This window comes from Saccopteryx bilineata, chromosome 6 (genome assembly GCF_036850765.1).
Source record: "Saccopteryx bilineata isolate mSacBil1 chromosome 6, mSacBil1_pri_phased_curated, whole genome shotgun sequence".
Classification (NCBI taxonomy): domain Eukaryota; kingdom Metazoa; phylum Chordata; class Mammalia; order Chiroptera; family Emballonuridae; genus Saccopteryx; species Saccopteryx bilineata.
The window spans coordinates 134,459,795-134,478,430 of NC_089495.1; the positions used below are offsets into that span (position 1 = coordinate 134,459,795).

Consider the following 18,636-nt stretch of genomic DNA (forward strand, 5'->3'; position numbering starts at 1 on the left):
TCCTAATAGTTTAGTTAGCACTCAAATGCTTGATCAGGGATTTTTGCCCACTAAGGGTCTAGGGAAAGAACAGCGAGGAATTCTCACCCCCATAGAAGTGGCACCCAATACCAGAAGGCATGGATTAGGATATCAAAATTTTGCATAGGGGCCTTGGTAGCTCCTGCTACCCCAATAATGCACTGTGCAGACCCAATTACTTGGAAATCAGATAATCCTATATGGGTAGACCAATGGCCCCTTTCTCAGGAGAAACTTAGGGCAGCTGCTCAATTGGTACAGGAACAGCTACAGCTTGGGCACATTGAACCATCTAATAGTCCATGGAATACGCCTATATTTGTCATTAAAAAGAAATCAGGAAACTGGAGGCTATTACAAGATTTGAGAGCAATAAATAAGACTATGGAAATTATGGGTCCTCTCCAGCTAGGACTTCCTTCTCCTACTGCCATTCCATGGAACTATCACCTTATAGTTGTTGATTTGAAGGATTGCTTTTTTACTATTCCTTTAAGCCCTCATGATTGCAAGCGTTTTGCATTCAGTGTTCCTTCACTTAATTTTCAGGCTCCCATGGAGCGATACCAGTGGAGAGTTTTGCCTCAAGGTATGGCTAACAGTCCTACCTTGTGCCAAAAATATGTTGCTCAAGCCATCTTCTCTCCAGTACGAAGGCAACACCCTAAGGCATACATAATTCATTATATGGATGATATTCTTATTGCTCATCCAGATAAAGACATTGTGTTGACCATTTTGCAACAACTAGAATATTCTCTGAAAAAATCAGGACTTTATATAGCTCCTGAAAAGGTACAGCAATCTTTACCTTTTTCTTATTTAGGACAAATTATTGAGGGACAACAAATTCGCCCACAGAAAATAGAAATCAGGACAGATCATTTGCAAACTTTAAACGATTTCCAGAAACTGTTAGGAGACATTAATTGGCTTAGACCTTCCTTGAAATTAACTACTGGAGAACTGAAGCCACTTTTTGATATTCTTAGAGGCTCAGCTGAACCAGCTTCTCCTCGGCTACTTACACCTGCGGGACAACAAGCTTTAAAGCTTGTAGAAAAGGCCTTGCAGCAAGCACAACTAAAACGCATAAATCCTGAGGAATCAATTGCCCTACTAATATGTCCCTCAAGTTACACTCCAACAGGACTATTGTGGCAAGCTTCAGGTCCTATTGAATGGATTCATTTAGCTGTTACTCCTAAGAAAGTTTTATCTCCATATTTTGATCTTGTTGCCTCCTTGATTATCAAGGGGCGTAGGCGACTCTTGCAGCTTATAGGTTTTGAGCCACAGACTATTGTTGTTCCTTTTTCAAAGGATCAACAACAATGGCTCTGGGAAACTTCCACAAAATGGCAAATCGCTTTTGCAAATTTTACAGGCCAAATTGATTCTCACTACCCAGCTGATAAAATAGTTCAATTTTCATTAATTACTACCTTTATATTTCCTAAGACAATTGTTAATGAACCCATTCCTGAAGCACCTACAATCTTTACTGACGGATCCAGCTCAGGAATAGCAGGCTTAATAATCAATGGACAGCTTTATACTGAAACAGTCACCTTAAAATCAGCCCAAAGAGTAGAATTACATGCCATTATCATGGCTTTTCAGCATTTGCCATACTCCTCCTTTACAGCAGATATTTACTTATGGTTGTTTCCACTATAGAGACTGCTGTCTTAGGGACAACTGCTGATGAGGAACTATTTCAGCAGTTCCTCCTTCTTCAAAGACTTGTACGTCAACATACAGCTCCGTGTTTTATAGGACATATTGGAACTCACTCCATGCTCCCTGGAGCTTTAGCGCAAGGGAATGCCCTTGTTGATCAAGCTACCCAAAAGAAAATTATTGGAGCAACCATGACAGATCAAGCAATTCAGTCTCATACTATCCATCACCAGAACGCTGCAGCCCTGCATAAACAGTTTCAACTTTCTCGGGAAGCAGCGCGGCAGATTGTTAAATCTTGTCCAAGGTGCCCTATATTACAATCTGTCCCTTCGTTTGGAATTAACCCTCGAGGACTCCTACCGGGACAACTTTGGCAAATGGATGTTACTCATATACCTTCATTTGGCAAACAATCCTTTGTCCACGTTACAGTAGATACTTATTCTGGATTTATAGTAGCCTCTGCCAGAACAGGAGAGGCTGCTAAACATGTTATAGCTCATTGCTTGTATGCATTTTCTATTATTGGACTTCCTAAACTGATTAAAACTGACAACGCTCCTGCATATGTAGGAAAAGCATTTACTACATTTTATCAGACTTTTGGACTTGACCTAAGGACGGGAATTCCTTACAATCCCCAGGGTCAAGGCATTGTAGAGCGTGCACATCAAACACTTAAAAACCAATTGGAAAAAATTAAAAAAGGGGAATTATACCCTCAAACTCCTGCAAATCTTCTTTGTCATGCTCTTTTCACTTTAAATTTTTTGAATACTGATGTACAGGGTCATTCAGCAGCAGAGAGACTCTGGAACCCTGCAAGGAAAGCCTTCCCTGAAGTGCGATGGAGGGACCCGCTCACAGGAATCTGGCAAGGGCCAGACCCTGTTCTCTTATGGGGCTGAGGATATGTGTGTGTTTTTCCTAGGTCTGCTGAAGCTCCTCGGTGGATCCCTGAACGACTGGTGAGACACCATGATTCTAGATGAGAGACTCACTTTACAAGAGCAATTGCATAAGACTTCCTATGCTCTCTTCCCTTTCTCAATTATTATCTAATTTGTTTAATATTTTAGATCATTTTATTTTCCTGATCCATTGCTTGAAAAGAGGGCGAAAGGGGGGCCTGATTTGGGTATTGCTGAATAGAAATCTCATACGGCCGTCTTAAGATTTTTCGAGAGAGATCTCTGTTTAGTATATATCCTTATTACGTTCCTATTAAGATAACCCTACTTAAGATCAAGCAGGCCATAGTTCAATCTCTAAAACCCCGGGTTTCACTCTTGATTTGTGTGATTGTATGTGAAGTCTTTGTTTAATGTCTAAGTGTCTTTGTTTATAAGGCCTGAATAAGTCCTTACATGAAAAGTAATGATAATAATAGTTTTGGAAGTGCCGGCTGTAGTATTGAAAACAAAACGGGAATAATTTCATTTCCCTATATAAATATAATTTTGTTTGGAATAAGTAGAGCACGCTCATTTTGGATCCAAAAGACTTGCTGGTTTGGCCAGGCTGCTCCAGGCCGCAAGTGAAAGGCTTGAAGCAGCATAGATTTACATAATAAAGGTGTAAAGATTTTTTTTGCTGTAGAAGAATAATGAAGATCACAATGGGATTTTTCAGTTTTGATATGTACTCTCTAAAGTGCCTGTTAATTAATGTTAAGGGGGTGTTTTGATAAGTGTGGGAATATTGTTTGGAGGTGCTTTTACTCTATTTTTGTTAAAAGTTAACAAAGTCAAGAATTTCTTGCAATAGAAGTCAAAATATTGTAAAGTGTGATTCAATTGTAAATAATATAAAAAGAAAGGGGGGGGGGAGTCATGTCCTGGAGCTCCTGCAGGTCTACCCTGTTACGCTTTTTACTTCAAACAGTTTATCTTGAATGCTGATGTACAAGAGATGCCCAAATTTTTGTCCTGCAAACTACTACCCTTTTTTTTACTTTTATTTGATTCCAGCTAATGACACTGTTTTGTTCTTTTCTGAATAGCTCCAGATATCTAGGCAGATAGGGACTCTCAAGCCCCTCAGCGAGATCTTCTGAGCATGGCTTTTAAGGTACCAAGAGGCAGAAAAAGCCCAAAGGAGATCAGGTAAAATACTAGCTCTTGGCATACACCCTCAGAGGCTCCAACGCTCCAACTGGAACTTCATCAGGGCCCTGCTTCAATAGTGGAAAGGATGGTCATTTAAGCCAAAGCCTGCCAGGCTTACATGCCTTTGCTGTGAGGAAGAAGGGACACACTGGAAGGTAGGCTTCCCCCTCACTCCTCTAAGGGAGGGTTCAGTCTCTTCCAGCCCTGCTCCAGCCACCTGTGACCTAACCTTGCCCAGAATACTGGGATTTGCCACTGAAGGCTAAAAGGTGCCCAGGGCCGTCGGCCCCATCTTCGACACTGTGGACGAGCCTGGGGTATTTCTTCCAAGTAGCTGGTAGACTGGTCTCATTTACACAGGGTCATTTAACTAGGTCTTGCCTGAATATTCAGGTTTTTTATTCTTCCCTCAAAGATCTCTGTTGTGGGTATTGATAGTCCTATTTTCTGCTGCTTTGATTAATATATAGTCTTTCTTTTATTTCTCCTGCCTCAATACCCCACTCATAGTTTAGGCTAGGACCTACTCCTAATTCAGAGCTCCTTTTTTCCTTTTTTGCCAATTTACAAATTTACCTCTGCCACCCAGCTTAGTGTATCCCAAGGTTCTCCTCACCACTCCATGGCTGTAAAGCTCCAGTATAGGACCCCTGGGTTCATCTTTCCAGTTTGAGGAAAACGGAAGCTCCGTCTTCATGCGTGCTGCAGATGGCTTTTCCAGTCTACCTGGGTCATTGCCAGCTGGGAAGCAGTGGTCATTGGGACTTTGACGCTAACTGCAGAGTGTGGAAGTGTGACGGCAATTTCAGTGCCATGAGGACTTCTCCTGAAAGTGGACTTTTCCTGGACTCCTGCTCCTGTGACAATTTTTGATGGACTGAACTGGGGTTGGGTTGCATTTGCAGAGATTTGGAATGGTGTTGGTGCCAACTTGGACTTGGTGAACACTTTAAGGACATTACTCTTTTATAGATTCTTGTTGTATTAGCTTAAAGAGTTTGCTTAAAGGCTTTGATCACTGTGATGTATTGGTATACTTGTTTTGGGTATCTGTTAGCATTGGCTATACTAATTTTGTGTTTGTTTTGTATTTTTTCCATCTGCCTCCAAATTAGAAAATCAGATGAGTGCAAATCTCAGCACAAATTAAAAAGAAAAGGGGGATATGTTGTGGACCGTTAATGGCAAAAAGCCATTATAGATTTAAGGCTTGGCAGGGGGCTAAGTTCTACCCCCTCCATCTCCATATTTGGCTTTGATGCTGAGTGTTTGCACCCACTCCCCTTCCTTCCTTGGGTTGCAGGAAGCAATATACATACCCTTCCTCTGACTCTTTGTTTCAGATGTTTGTAAATTTCACTAATGTATCCTGTTTTTGCCTTGGGAGAGTTCCTGTCTTAGCCTTTGATGTGCAACTTTGTATCAGGGTCCTTGATTTGCATAGGTCCATATAATAAAGCGAACTGGGGCTGTGACTCACTCAGATGCTGCCAGGCAGTTTGAGGAGTCCTCCCGGTCCCATCGGTTTTTTTCTGACAAAGTGTGTTTCCTTAATTCCGCACCGTTATTTGGAAGCTGCGCTGGTCCGCGGCACATACCGCATGGACTTCTTCATTAAGATTTTACCTTTTAGTTTAGAGAAGGTTCACAGAAAAATAGAGTGGATGCCCTGACCTGGCAGTGGCGCAGTGGATAGAGCATCATACAGGGATGCGGAGACCCAGGTTTAAGACCCTGAGGTCGCCAGCTTGAGCCCAAGGCCACTGGCTTGAGCAAGGGGTCATTCGGTCTATGTAGCTCCTGGTCAAGGCACATATGAGAAAGCAATCAATGAACAACTAAGGTGCTGCAACGAAGAATTGATGCTTCTCATCTCTCTCCCTTCCTGTTTATCCCTATCTGTCCCCCTCTCTCTCTGTCTCTGTCACACACAACAATAAATAAATAAATAAATAAATAAATAAATAAATAAATAAATAAAGTGAATGTACATATTTTCTCATCTGGCCTCGACTTTACACACACACAGCCTCCCCCACCACTAGCATCCCCACTGGAGGGGGACACTGGTCACCACTGATGAGCCTCCATGGACACAGCACTGTCATCCAGAGCCCATGGCTCACAGCTGGTGTTGTACATCCTATGGGTCTGGACAGCCATATAATGACACATGCCCATCATCACAGTATCACGTAGCACTGCCCAAACGCCCTCTCAGCTCTGCCTATTCACCCCGCCACGTCCTCCACCCCTGGAAGCTGCTGACTTGTCCCTTTCTCTCTGTGTTCAACTGTTCCTAGTTGTAAACACACAGTGTGTAGCCTTCTCAGCTTTTTCTCTCATTTAGTCATGTTCATCTGAAGTTCATTTATGTCTTGTCGTAGCTCGATAGGTCATTTCTTTTCAGTTGAATGATACTTCATTATCATTCACCTGCTGAAGGACATCTTGGTTGCTCCCAAGTTTGGGCCATTATGAACAGAGCTTCTTTAAACATCTGTGTGCAGGATTTTCTATGGCCTTGACTCTTCCTCTCCTTTGGGTAAATACCAAGGAACATAGTTTCTGGATCTTATTCAGCAACCGTATGTGTAGCTTTTTGAGAAAACGCAAAACTGTCTTCCAAAGTGACGGGATGTTGGCCATTCTAACAGGTGTGCGGTGGTGTCTCTGTGGCTTTGACTTGCATTTCCCTGATGACTCACAGCGTGAAGTCTCTTTTCCTGTTTTTACTTGCCATCCGTATATATATATTATACATTCTTATATTATATATATACATTCTTTCTGTATGTCAGTGGCCCAGAGGGGAACTGGCAACAGAGCCATCCAACTACGCTCAGCTCTCAATTTTGACAGTTTTTATTACTAAACGTTTTCATCACTTCTCAGGTGTTATAAATTTAGCCCTTAGTTTATGTCAGAGTTGACTCACAGCAATGACTCATGCTAATGACATCAATGATGTCATTCCTGACTAAATGCCACAGGAGTTTGTAGAGAGTCCAAGCCCGCATCCAGGCAGCCACCTTCAGTGGTGGCAGTTGGGCATCACATGGGGCCGTGATCATGCAGACAAAGGAAGACAGAGATGGGAACAGAGTGCACCGCAGATTAATTCTGGGACGCTTAAGGTGTGGGAAGACGCCCCATCGGTTTCCTAACCCTCTCTGCCCTCCCACTGTTCCAAACCGTGGTGTGAGAGACACGTTTCATGTTCAGGGTAAATGTCCCGGTCCCTGAGCTAGCCGTGCTTGAAGCATAAATCAGGAATGAAGAGATTCGTGGAGAGGAAGCGCGCTTGTAAAATACAGAGTGATCAATGATTTCATTAAGTATCTATTAATATGAGCGCCCAGAGCGGGCTCCTGTTAATGGTGGCGTCTGGCTGAGGGGAGGGGGGCACCCTGCCCCCTTTTCTGTCCCTTGTGCTCCCTGCTCATCTTACGGCTTGGCTTGTGATAATGAGCGTTGAGCAAGAGGTGTTCCATCACGATGACAAGCAGGCAATGAAGAGAAAGGTCCCAGGCACTCACAGCAGTGTGGCCAAGGGATCGTTTGTCATTTTTCAAATGTAACTTTTTTTTCACACAAGCCAAAATTAAGGCGTTTGTTTTGTTTTTTTGCTAAATTTCGTCTGTAGGGCTGAAGATGAGCACTGCTGCAGAGCGCCCCCCATGAGCCTGCCCGGTGTCCACAGAGGGGCCCCTGTGGGGAAGTGGCAGCCCTCTCTCTGCTTCTCGTGGGGGTGGGGGCAGCTTGTGTTCTTCTGGTCCATTTCCTCAGCACCATCATCTGCCTCTGGCCATGTTGCAAACACCGTATGTTTTCTGAAAGAATAAATACACAGTGTCCAACGAGTGGGAGAGTAGCCCCCAGGCTCCTGCACACCTGCACCTGCCCCCCTCAGTGACGTCAGATGTGGCCGCATCACTCACCTGTGGCCCGGAAATGGGCCCCCAGTACTGAGCTAACGCAGGGTCCGAGCCTGCACAGTGAAGCCCGGGGTGCCGGGGCCGGCTGCATTCTACACTCAGGTGAAGTGCTCAGTCAGGAGCAAGAACCAGGCACAGGGCACACATGCCAGTGTCTGCAGATGGGGCGGGACAGACGGAGTCAGGCTTTTACTGCTCATCTGAATGATTTGACTGTTGTTTTTTTTTTAAAGTGAGTATTTCTAACTGCTAATGCATTACAAATAAGTCACAAGGAGGCAGTTCATGTTTCCGGGTGCCCTGTTGTTAGGACCCTGAGCACGTCCATGGGGTCCTGCCTGATGGAGGGCCTTGCTGCTCTGTGCCTTAGTTCTCTGAGATTGGGGCTGGTCCCAGTCCTTCGGGCTTCGTCCGAACGGAGGCCCAGGTGGTTGCAGCGGCTGTCCCTGGGAAGGCGCTCACAGTCACCTGCTGGCACCTTCAGGGCACATGAAAGCCCAAGGTCATAACATGGGAAGGCGACCAGAGGACAGAAGGAAGGACAGACAGAGGAGGAGGAAGTGGGGTAGAGACGCACAGACTCACCTATGCGATTTCCTGGGCTGACCGAGGTGAGGGGTCACGGAAGGGTGACCTTTGCGAGCACCGTGGCGTCTGTGTGCAGTGCAGAGTGTGATGGTGGCTGATCCGTGCACAGCCAGGACCCCACTGCTGTTTGCAGATGGCGGCTCGCCCACAAACATGTGTCACACGTGAGTCATGACTACAGAGGCAGCCTTCTGGCCAATGAAATGTCCTGTTTCTCTTTAAAATTAATTTCTCATGCAAGGAGAGCGGGTGGCTGTCCTCAGGGAGACGCGATGGCAGCTTCAAGAATGTCCTGGGTTTGTGCTCGTAGCAGGTACAGGACAGCAGCAGAAGCCCCTCCCCCCACTGCCACAGCAGTGGAAATGGTCACCACCCTTCTGCCCTGGCACCTGGGAGGGGGCAGTCCACCTTTCTGGACAATCGCCCGACCTCTGTCCCCCGAGCTCCACCAGCAACTGTGCTCAGGTCAGCCTTGTTCTGAGGTCCCACGAAGTGGCCGTGGGACCACCCCCCTGTCTGCTTCTACGCATGGTTCCCTCCGTGTTCTGCGTTCTGTCCCCTTTGTCCTGCGGCACATGTCAGGGGGGCGACCCATCTCACTGCTTTTCCAAAACTGCCTTTGGCCACTGAAAATATTGAACTGCTAGAGAATCCTGATATGACAACAGTGGCCGCAGTCTGTCCCTGCATTTGGTGATGTGTTTTTATGTCCCCTGGGTTTTCACTGTTGTGCTTGTATTATGATTTTAATTCTAGGCTTCTATTTTTTCTCACTGAAATCTACTTGGAAACTTGAAGAAATCTCTTGCTACGCTGTTTTTCCCCAGCCTCTTTATTTCTTAAATGATTTGAGCACGCTGGTGCTACATGCCGTCTCTAATCACTCTATCTATACCTTAAGAATTCATCGGCCTGTCTCTCACTTCTTGTTCCGGCTAAGTCTCGCCACATGCATTGTTTTCTTTTAGCACACTATGACTGGAAGGCAAGCTCACAGCCCTTGACATTGGACTTTGAGAACCTCAGGAGATGGGCTGGAGGCTACAGCCGCCTTGTTTTCTTTGCTGCTGGCTGTCACACAGGGAAACGCTGTCCCACAAATTCTCCCCATAAAGGGCACACAGTCGGTGCAATTTCAGACTCCAAGCGAGGATGCCAGACAGTGAGCGAGGTCTCTCTCTCCCCGAAGGGCCGGATGGCAGACGCATGACTCTCCCTACCGGGTCCCTGAGTGTGCAGGTCTGCCCTCTGTCCCCTCACGCAGGATGCAGCTGGCACAGCCCTTTCCGTCTCCGCTCTGGGAACAGGGAGAAGGCAGTCTGTCCATTCATCCATCCTGCCTGGCCCCAGGCCGGTATGTTCCCCACAGTGCCTGCCAGCCCCTGAGAAACAAAGGTACTGGCCCAGGGGTGGGCAGACACCCTTCAGTTGGGTTCTGGTCTTGGCTCTGCTGACCTGTAGTACAGCTCTGTCCCTGTCCAACTGTCCCCATCACATGCACCCTCTGCCGTCAGGTCAGCTCAGTCAGGTTTAGCATTATATCTGCTTCTCTCTGACGTGATGCTGGAGATGGAAGTCCAACCCCAGGACTTCTAGCCCAAGCTTGTCACAGGTCAGACAGGCAGGTAGTGGTGACTAAACTGGAAAGGATTTTGTGATCATTAAACTGCAATTTCTTATGTATTTGAAGTGATATTTGTGGGCCAGAGACATTAAATAATTTGGACAAAATCACAGACTTTGCTGGTGTCTCATCCAGGTTTAAGGAAGGGCTGCCCCAGAACAAGCCTGGCTCCTCGGGTCGACGGTAAGTCGGAACCGGGCTCCCTTCCAGGACTTACAGATACTTAAGATGAGACATGACTCGAGTTTGGTCATTACCACGTGCACTAACTAATACATGCAAATGGTTATAAAGCAGCAAGAAAATACCAAGTGCCGTAAGAAATAAAGTTTATTCTGACACAGGCATTTCCGTAAGTATTAATAATCATGCAACCAACAGGAAATAGGGTCTATAATTGAAGATAATGAGTCTAATTAAAACAGAATCTGTGAATGCCTCACTTCTCCCAGGACCGCGTTCTCTGACTCTTGCTCCCTAATTCTGCATTTTCATCAGGAGAACATCTCCCCAAGCTCCCGCAACAAAGCTTTCCTATGGATGCTAGTAACAATGATTGCACTACGCACCATACCATATTTTAAAAACGTAATTAAACTAGAAATTGCTTTGGGACATAAAAAATTCAAAGCGGCATATTGTAGGATCCGAACAATTTACACAGAGACCGGCAGCTTTGGGCAGGAGAGCAGAGAAGGCGGCCGGCGGCCTGCGGTGAGCTGGGAGCCAACAGCTCGTCTCCAGACAGCTGGACGGCAGGTTTGGAATGGGCTGAGGCTGCCCCTTGGGCACAGCGTCCTGTGCAGGAGCCTCTCCTAAGTAAACACGCAACGTCGGCGTATTCACGGAGCTGGTAATGTTGTTGAGTAACAGAACTGCCAGGTCCTTAGTTCGTTGCCATACTATAGCCAAAGAAACAAGTTACACCTCACAAGTGCCACTAGCACATGATGAAAAGGTCTTCTTGTCTCTGTGCTCCCTAGGAAAGCTCCATGATGCTGACAAGAAGTCAGTAACCCTGCCTGACGAGGCCGTGGCGCAGTGGATAGAGCGTCAGACTGGGACGCGGAGGACCCAGATTCGAAACCCCGAGGTTACCAGTTTGAGCGTGGGCTCATCTGGTTTGAGCAAAGCTCACCAGCTTGAGCCCAAGGTTGCTGGCTTGCGCAAGGGGTCACTCACTCTGCTGTAGCCCCCTGGTCAAGGCACCTATGAGAAAGCAATCAATGAACAACTACGGTGCTGCAACGAAGAATTGATGCTTCTCATCTCTCTCCCTTCCTGTCTGTCTGTCCCTATCTGTCCCTTTCTCTATCTCTCTCTGTCTCTGTCACCAATAAATAAATAAATAAATAAAAAGGAAAAAAAAAAAAGAAAAGAAGTCAGTAACCCTGACTTGAGGGGCCTCCTTTGCTGAGAGTCTAGGGCTTCTATTTTCTCTCAGGCTTGTGATCGGCCACGCAACTCACGGGAGGCGTGCCAGGGCATTGGAGGTCATGTGGAACAGGGAGGCAGATGTGTGGGTGGAGGGCACCCCTCCCGTCCCCGTGGCCTGCCCTCGGCCTGCCAGCTCTGCCTCAGCTTCCTGACTGACACCTCCCTCCAAGTCCCCGCTCCCAGGCAGCTGAGCCCGCTGACCTAGACAAGCAGGTGCAGCTGTTTCTGGACGTGCAGGGCCGTCCTCTACGGGCTCTCTGCCCCAGAGCTCTGTGCTGAGCAGCCATGGACACTGATGTGGCCCTGTGAACTGACCTGCCCCCCCCCCCCCGTCATACTGATCCTTCTACAGAAAACCTTTGTACTCCAGACCTGTGATGGCGGTTTTGGGGTGTGGGGACCGGGTCGCTCCAGCCCCAGGCCTGGTGTGCAGGCACTGGCTGCCTGAAAATGGTCATCTCTCTGCAAAGATCCTCCCCTGGCGACTCAGACTGTGCGGGGTGGGGGTGGTGGGAGAAGAGGTCTGCACTCCAAAGACCCAGCAGCAATGCCAAGGGCACGCCCGCAGAAGCCCATCAGAGGGAATTGAGGCGGCCAGCGCCGAGACTGGACCTGCAATCCATGGACTTGTGGGCTCTCAGTCCTAAGCTGGTGTCTGGGAGCCAGGGGAAGTGGCCATCTACGGAGAGGACGGCCCATGTACCTTGACCTCCAGGTAGCAACACTGGGGACGCCGCCATGTTTATGTCACGGAGCCCAATGGTTAGGCTCCATGGGACGTGGCAACAGACACATCATGGACCGAGGACGCCAGAACAGCACTGGTGAGGAGGCCCCGAGTCACTGGAAATTGCGTGTGGGGCGTGTGCCTTCTGTAGGCCAGGACCGCCAGTAGATGGCGGTGGCGGCTGTGAGGAAGGCACAGCCCCAGGGGCCTGGGGGAGGGGGACCTAACAGGATCAGAGTCTCAGCCTGGGAGGAAAAGTGAGGGGCTGGTAACAGCATATGTTAGAATTAATATGTACATATGGATTTTATTTCCTGTAGAAAGAAATGCATATTCTTAGTAAAATATCACAATATAGAGAACAACAAGAAAGTAAATGTTCTCTAACCTCGTTAGCCGGTGGTCACATTGTGTCTAGCACTAGCTGTAATTTTGCTCGTGTATTTATTATATGAATAATTACTACAAATGTGATTACAAACACATTTATGCAATAGCTCACCAATTTTATTTATAGCTTCATCATCATTTTCAATAAATATTTTGAAGTAGAATTTTTGATAATCACATGACACAAATACAGCTGTATATATAATCTTAATGTGTTTGCTGCCTTTAATTTTGACAATAGCGCGGTGGTGAATAGACCTGTAACTCTATGTGCTCATATACACACAGTTAACATATTACCGAAGGTCATTTCACAGCTGTGGAGAGTTTACATGCTTGACATGGTCTGTGTGTGTGTGCGTACGCGCGTGTGTGTGTGTGTGTGTGTGTGTGAGAGAGAGAGAGAGATCACATCCGTGTATGCATGTGCAGATGTTTAGTACCTACCTAGTTATTGGTAAGAATCTTAGCTTTGCATTTAATAGTCATTACTGCTGGAGAGATGGAGCATTTCCGTATTACCCCATTTGGTTTTTTTGCAGTGGACGGAGCTCCTCCCTCCTGCTCACTCCCTTCCCCTGAGTAGGTTTGATCTATGCCTCCCGTTCACTCACATTCATTTTATTTTCTTGCTGCAGTGGTCCAAGATCACACGTCCTTGAACGCATTCTTAGAGAACCCGTCACAACCGTGATGGAGCTTATAGCTTTGCTGGTGTCACTGATGGTAAGAACTTCTCAAGCTTTTAAATTTTTTCTTGGTGTCCTTAGACCTTTCCCTCATGGTTTAAACCAGGGGTTTCAAACTCGCGGCCTGCGGGCCGCATGCGGCCCGCCGAACAATTTCGTGCAGCCCGCAGACTAATCCACGGGCTTACTTAATTTTATCCAAAATATTTTGAACTTCGTGGATTAGTCTGCGGGCCGCACAAAATTGTTCGGCGGACCGCATGCGGCCCGCGGGCCACGAGTTTGAGACCCCTGGTTTAAACACTGTTCCCTGATCAGTAGTTCCTGAAAGTCATTGAATATGGTGGAGAGCTCATCATTTCAACAAAAGTATCCTTGATTGGCAAGTATTGATATGCATGATTCTCAGAGTGGAAAAACTTCAACCTTCCCAGGGCGCCCTCTGATCTTCAGAGTGTGTCAGCAGGAGTGGCTGATTCTATTCCTGCTCGTTGAGGGGGGTTGGGGAGACTTCTACTTCTGGTCCAAAGGCTGTCAGTTCTCTTAGCCTCAGGTCTCCTGCATGCTGAACAATTGTTGTCTGGGCCCCTTCGGGTAAGCCCTGAGTTCTTATGCTTGAGGTAGAACCAGAGCCCCATATGGACACTGGATGATCAGGATGGACAAGCCAGGGGCCCAGCCTTGCCCAGCAGTCACATCGCTCCACAGACTGTCCCCACAGAGTGTGTGTCCCTGAATATCATTTCTGTCTGATGCTGCAAAATATCAAAAGCGTGACGTGGCATTTCCAGTAGCCAGAGGGCACCACAGAATTAATTCACTCCAACTGTGAACCGCTCCCTTCCCACATGCCTGAGATTTTCTGTCCCCATCAGACCTCAACACAAACACTTTTTGGCAGTCCAGTGGCTGAATGGAATTGCAATAGCTAATTTTATTCAGCTAGCTAAAGACGCCTTCTGAGGCTTCCCCAAAGCGGGTAAAATAAACTCCCTCTAGACACAGCCAGTCCCCATCGGTGCCCACCGGTCTCTTCCAAACATACCATTAGGAACGTGTTTGGTTCATTGTCACGCGGCTGGAGGGGAGGCTTCCTGCAGACCCTCGTACAAGTCTCTAGGGGGTGGATCGCGGGATCCCACAGGTCCTGTGCATGGCTCTGGTGGAAACCGCACGGGTGGGTGAAAGAAGCCAATGCTGTTCACACACCTAGGCTGAGGCCAGGCCACCATCCCTCTGACCTGGGGGGCAGGAGGAGGGCACCCCCGGAGGAGGGCTCAGTCGCATTACACACAGCACGTCTTTTCGGATATGTTCAAATATCTCTGGCGTTAAGATTTCTGAGCTGAGGAGCCAGACACCTTGGACTTGATTGAGTTTAATTTTTAAACAGCTACCATGCTGACAAGATGAGAATGTTGAATAACGTTTTATTTTAGATAATAATTAGGGCTTTTTCATAAAAGAATTTTTAAGAAACTGTTTGAAGGGGTTCAAAGCCTGCTTAATTTTAGGCTGTCTCAGAAATAGGGACACTGCTCATAAACTTGTTTTTGAAAGTATAGACCTGTCATTCTTCTAAGCACCTCGAGGAAGCAATTTTCTTTAAAAGGTTATGGAAGCTATTTTCCGTCCATCATATTTCTCTTCAAAAATATCCCCTTTCAAAGAACAGGTGAATGTTTTATGTGCTTTTAAAATCTTCTTTTTTTACTATTGAGAACTGATTCTTTGTTTTTATTATAGATAGCATCTGCTGGAGATATATGTATATATGTGTACTTATCTACCGTATTTTTCGCTCCATAAGATACACCTCTTTTCCCCCAAAAGTGGAGGGGAAAATGCCCATGTGTCTTATGGAGTGAAAATACTTGAACATACCATTTGGTTCAGAATATTTTTTTTTCTTATTTTCCTTCTTAAAACCCTAGGTGTGCCTGACCTGTGGTGGCGCAGTGGACAAAGCGTTGACCTGGAATGCTGAGGTCAACGGTTCAAAACCCTGGGCTTGGCTGGTCAAGGCACGTATGGGAGTTGATGCTTCCTGCTCCTCCCCCTTCTCTCTCTCTCTGTCTCTCTTTCTCTCTGTCTCTCTTCTCTAAAATGAATAAATAAATAAAAATAAAAAAAAATAAAAAATAAAAAAAAAACCCTAGGTGTGTCTTATGGTCAGGTGTGTTTTATGGAGTGAAAAATATGGTGTATCTTTTATATAAAAACCACAGTTTAGAAAACCCTGGTTTGGGGACCACGGTGTCCTATGATTCTAACAGTTGTGGTTCATGGCAGCCATCCGGGGTGCATCTAGGACAGGACATGACAAGTTTCTTTTTTTAATTGAATTTATTGGAGTGACATTTGTTAATAAACCACACGTTGGAGTGAACCAAACACGTTCCTAATGGCACATTTGGAAGAGACCGGTGGGCACCGATGGGGACTGGCTGTGTCTAGAGGGAGTTTATTTTACCCGCTTTTGGGAAGCCTCAGAAGGCGTCTCTAGCTAGCTGAATAAAATTAGCTATTGCAATTGCTGCTTACACACTCAGGGCTGTCTGGCTCTGTGGGGCTCGCTGGCCCAAAGGGGTAGCAGGGGCGGAGGTGACCCCGGCTCAAAAGCATCTAACTCAGTCAGGCCCATGGCCTTATCACTGGTCCGGCACCAGCTCTGGTTTAAATGAAACACCATCAGAGCAGGTGACAGGTCGGCAGGAGCACACGAATGTGGCCCACGCACAGACCCATGACCACGTCGCTTGGACCGCTGACTCCCTGGACGGTCAGACCCTCAGACCCTGGGGGTCACAGACCTTGCTGTGCACTGGACTTTCCCCAGGACCAAAGGGTGGGGTCCTGCGGGACTGGCCGTGCTCGTGCCCATGACCATGGACAGCGATGGGTTTCCAGGAGGAAAATGGGGAGAGGTCGTGTCCACCCTGCATTCTGGGGCAGGGGGAGAAGGGTTATCCTCGGTTATGCACGGCTACTGGTTTCAGCGCATTTATAGTGAAATGTATTCTCAGAGGTTGTTTCCTGATAAAAAGTCATGCATGTTTGTTGTATTATTATATGTATTTAGGAAATGCAGGAAATACAGAACATCACTCACCCTCAGTGCCACCATCCAGTGTAACTGAGTCAGGGCTTTTTCCCTGTGCATGTGCTCACATGTGTGGAGGTATGGGCACGTGTACAGTGAGTGCACATGTGTGTGAGTATGTGCACATGTTTGTGGTGTATGCACACATCCGTGGGTATATGAATGTGTGATGTAATGCTCATGTGTGTCAGTATGTAGATGTGTGTGCACACATGCATGTGCATGTGTGGACATGTGTGGGTGTACTCATGTGTGGGTGTGCATGTGTGTCAGTGTATAGATGTGTGTGCACACGTGTGTGGTGCAAGTGCTGTGCAGTATCTATTCAGTCTTCTGAAAGTACGTGCCCCGTCTCACAGCCTACCCACAGGGCGGTGTGCTGGCCGTGTTGGGACAAGTAGGCACTTGTCCTCTTCTCACTTGCCCCACGAATACCTTCCAGAACAGTCTGCTGTGCTGGGCGTGGGTTGTGCTGTGTGCCCAACTTGGCCTCCTGGGGACCCACCCAGCGCCTCTTGCGCCTCGCAGGTGGCCAGGCGACCCTGGGGAGCCTCTGGCCTCGCTGGCAGCCCCTGGTGTGCTCAGGGCAGCCTTCCTGAGTTTCCCTCCCCCTGGTCTCACATGGTGTTAAGTCCCTTTGTGAGTGGATACAGACATGCGTGACAACACAGGACAGAATGAGAAAGTGGGACACTGGCCCTGGAGACGCAGCCAGTCATCCACATGGAGGGCAGGGCAAATGCCACACTCCAGCCAGGGTCACCGCAGAATGGCCCTGTGCCTTCACTGCACTCGGGGAACGGGAGGACAGCAGCACCGTGTGGAGGAGACAGTCAAGGTGAACCAAGGGACCCAGGTGTTGGCTCACTCCTTCCCACTCCAACCCCACAGCTCAGAAGACGGAGCGTGAGAGTCAGGCAGGCAGGACGTGCTTGGACGTGACGCTGGAAGGTGGAGCAGTCACACAAGGGTGCCGACATGTCCATGCTGATTCATCTGGTGGTGCAATGTACCACATGAATGCAAGATGGCCACTCGCATCATGAGATAGAGCTCAAAGGCACAGGGTCTCAACAGCAGAGCGACAGCCCAAAGCCCTTTGATGTCCTGGAGCTTGAGCCCCAAGGCGGGTCCCAACTCTCGGTCACAAAGACCCACTGGTGACCACAGAATGATAGAAGCCCGCACAGGCCAGGTGACGGGTCGACCTGACCATTTCAGCCTGCGCAGGAGGTGTTGTAGATACACTGTAAGAGTCTGAGTGACAGATGCTGCCCACAGGCAGGGCGCCACAGTTCTCTGGGGACAAGGGTAGGTCCTGAGGCCAAGAAGGGGGCTCCGCTCATGCCCAGTCTGGGAATGGTTCTTCCCGGCAGGGACTCAAGGACTGAGGTGAGGGACATTCTGCCCTCACTGCTGTCCCGCGAGATCGAGGTGCAGCTGGAACACAGGCAGAGAGGGAAACAGTTACCCTCCCCCTACAGAAGGGGGCAGGTGGTTGAGCCAGGCCCCTCAGCCTGCCTGGTGACATGCCCTGACGAAGACTGTCTCATACCCTCCAGCTCAGAACAGTTTCCTGGCCCTGCATTCAGAGTGCGGGGCTGCTGTTTGCACCTGACTTTCGAGCTACAGCATCCGTTAACCTGTGAGTTCAGACAAGTGACCGTCTTCCTGTAGAGCTGAAATGCCCATTCCAGAGGGGCAGAAAATAACACTAATAATGTGACTAAAATAACACACAGCTGAACAGCACATGGCACCGCCCTCCAGGCCCTGAATAGAGGGATGGCCTCATTGTCAGACTCCTGACTGTGGGTCCCAGGCAGCGTGACACAGGGCCCACAGCACATCTGTATAAAACAACTCCAGCATGGGAAAGGTAGAGACTGTGTAACAATGCTGCAAGGACAGACAGACCGGCAGAGGTTACTTATTTTGGACGAGTGCCCTTTATTCTTCTCAGGGGGAGGGGAGGACGTCAGGCTCAGATTCTCTGGATTGTGAGCACATGTGATGATACGAATGTATCGTTTTCACAACTCCTTCCTGTCTTGGTGCACACAATTCATTGCCCAAGTCTCAGGATCCTGAAGCTGCTTGTTCATTTCTGTGCCTGGGAGGTGCGCTGAGGATACCCTGTATTTAAAATAATTTGTGAATAGGCAGTGTGATTTTTGTTTGTTTGTTCCTTGTCAGTGGGCACGGTGAAAGCTCACAAGGTTGGTGTCTGCATTTTGTGGTTCGTTGGGAGGGTTCAGTTCTGGGGTGCACCGCAGACACATCACAGCAGCTGACTCGCTTGGCACCCCCCACCCACCCGGAGCC

The 18,636-nt window shown here is 47.8% G+C and overlaps 1 protein-coding gene across 1 annotated transcript in view; it reads left to right on the plus strand.

The window, feature by feature from the left end:
* Nucleotides 1–18,636, plus strand: part of SNTG2 (syntrophin gamma 2) — a 229,955-nt gene that overhangs the window by 48,184 nt on the left and 163,135 nt on the right. Inside the window, exon 2 of the mRNA XM_066237602.1 lies at nucleotides 13,158–13,245. Within this exon, the coding sequence (XP_066093699.1) occupies nucleotides 13,158–13,245 (88 nt within the window). The remainder of the gene's footprint in view (nucleotides 1–13,157; nucleotides 13,246–18,636) is intronic.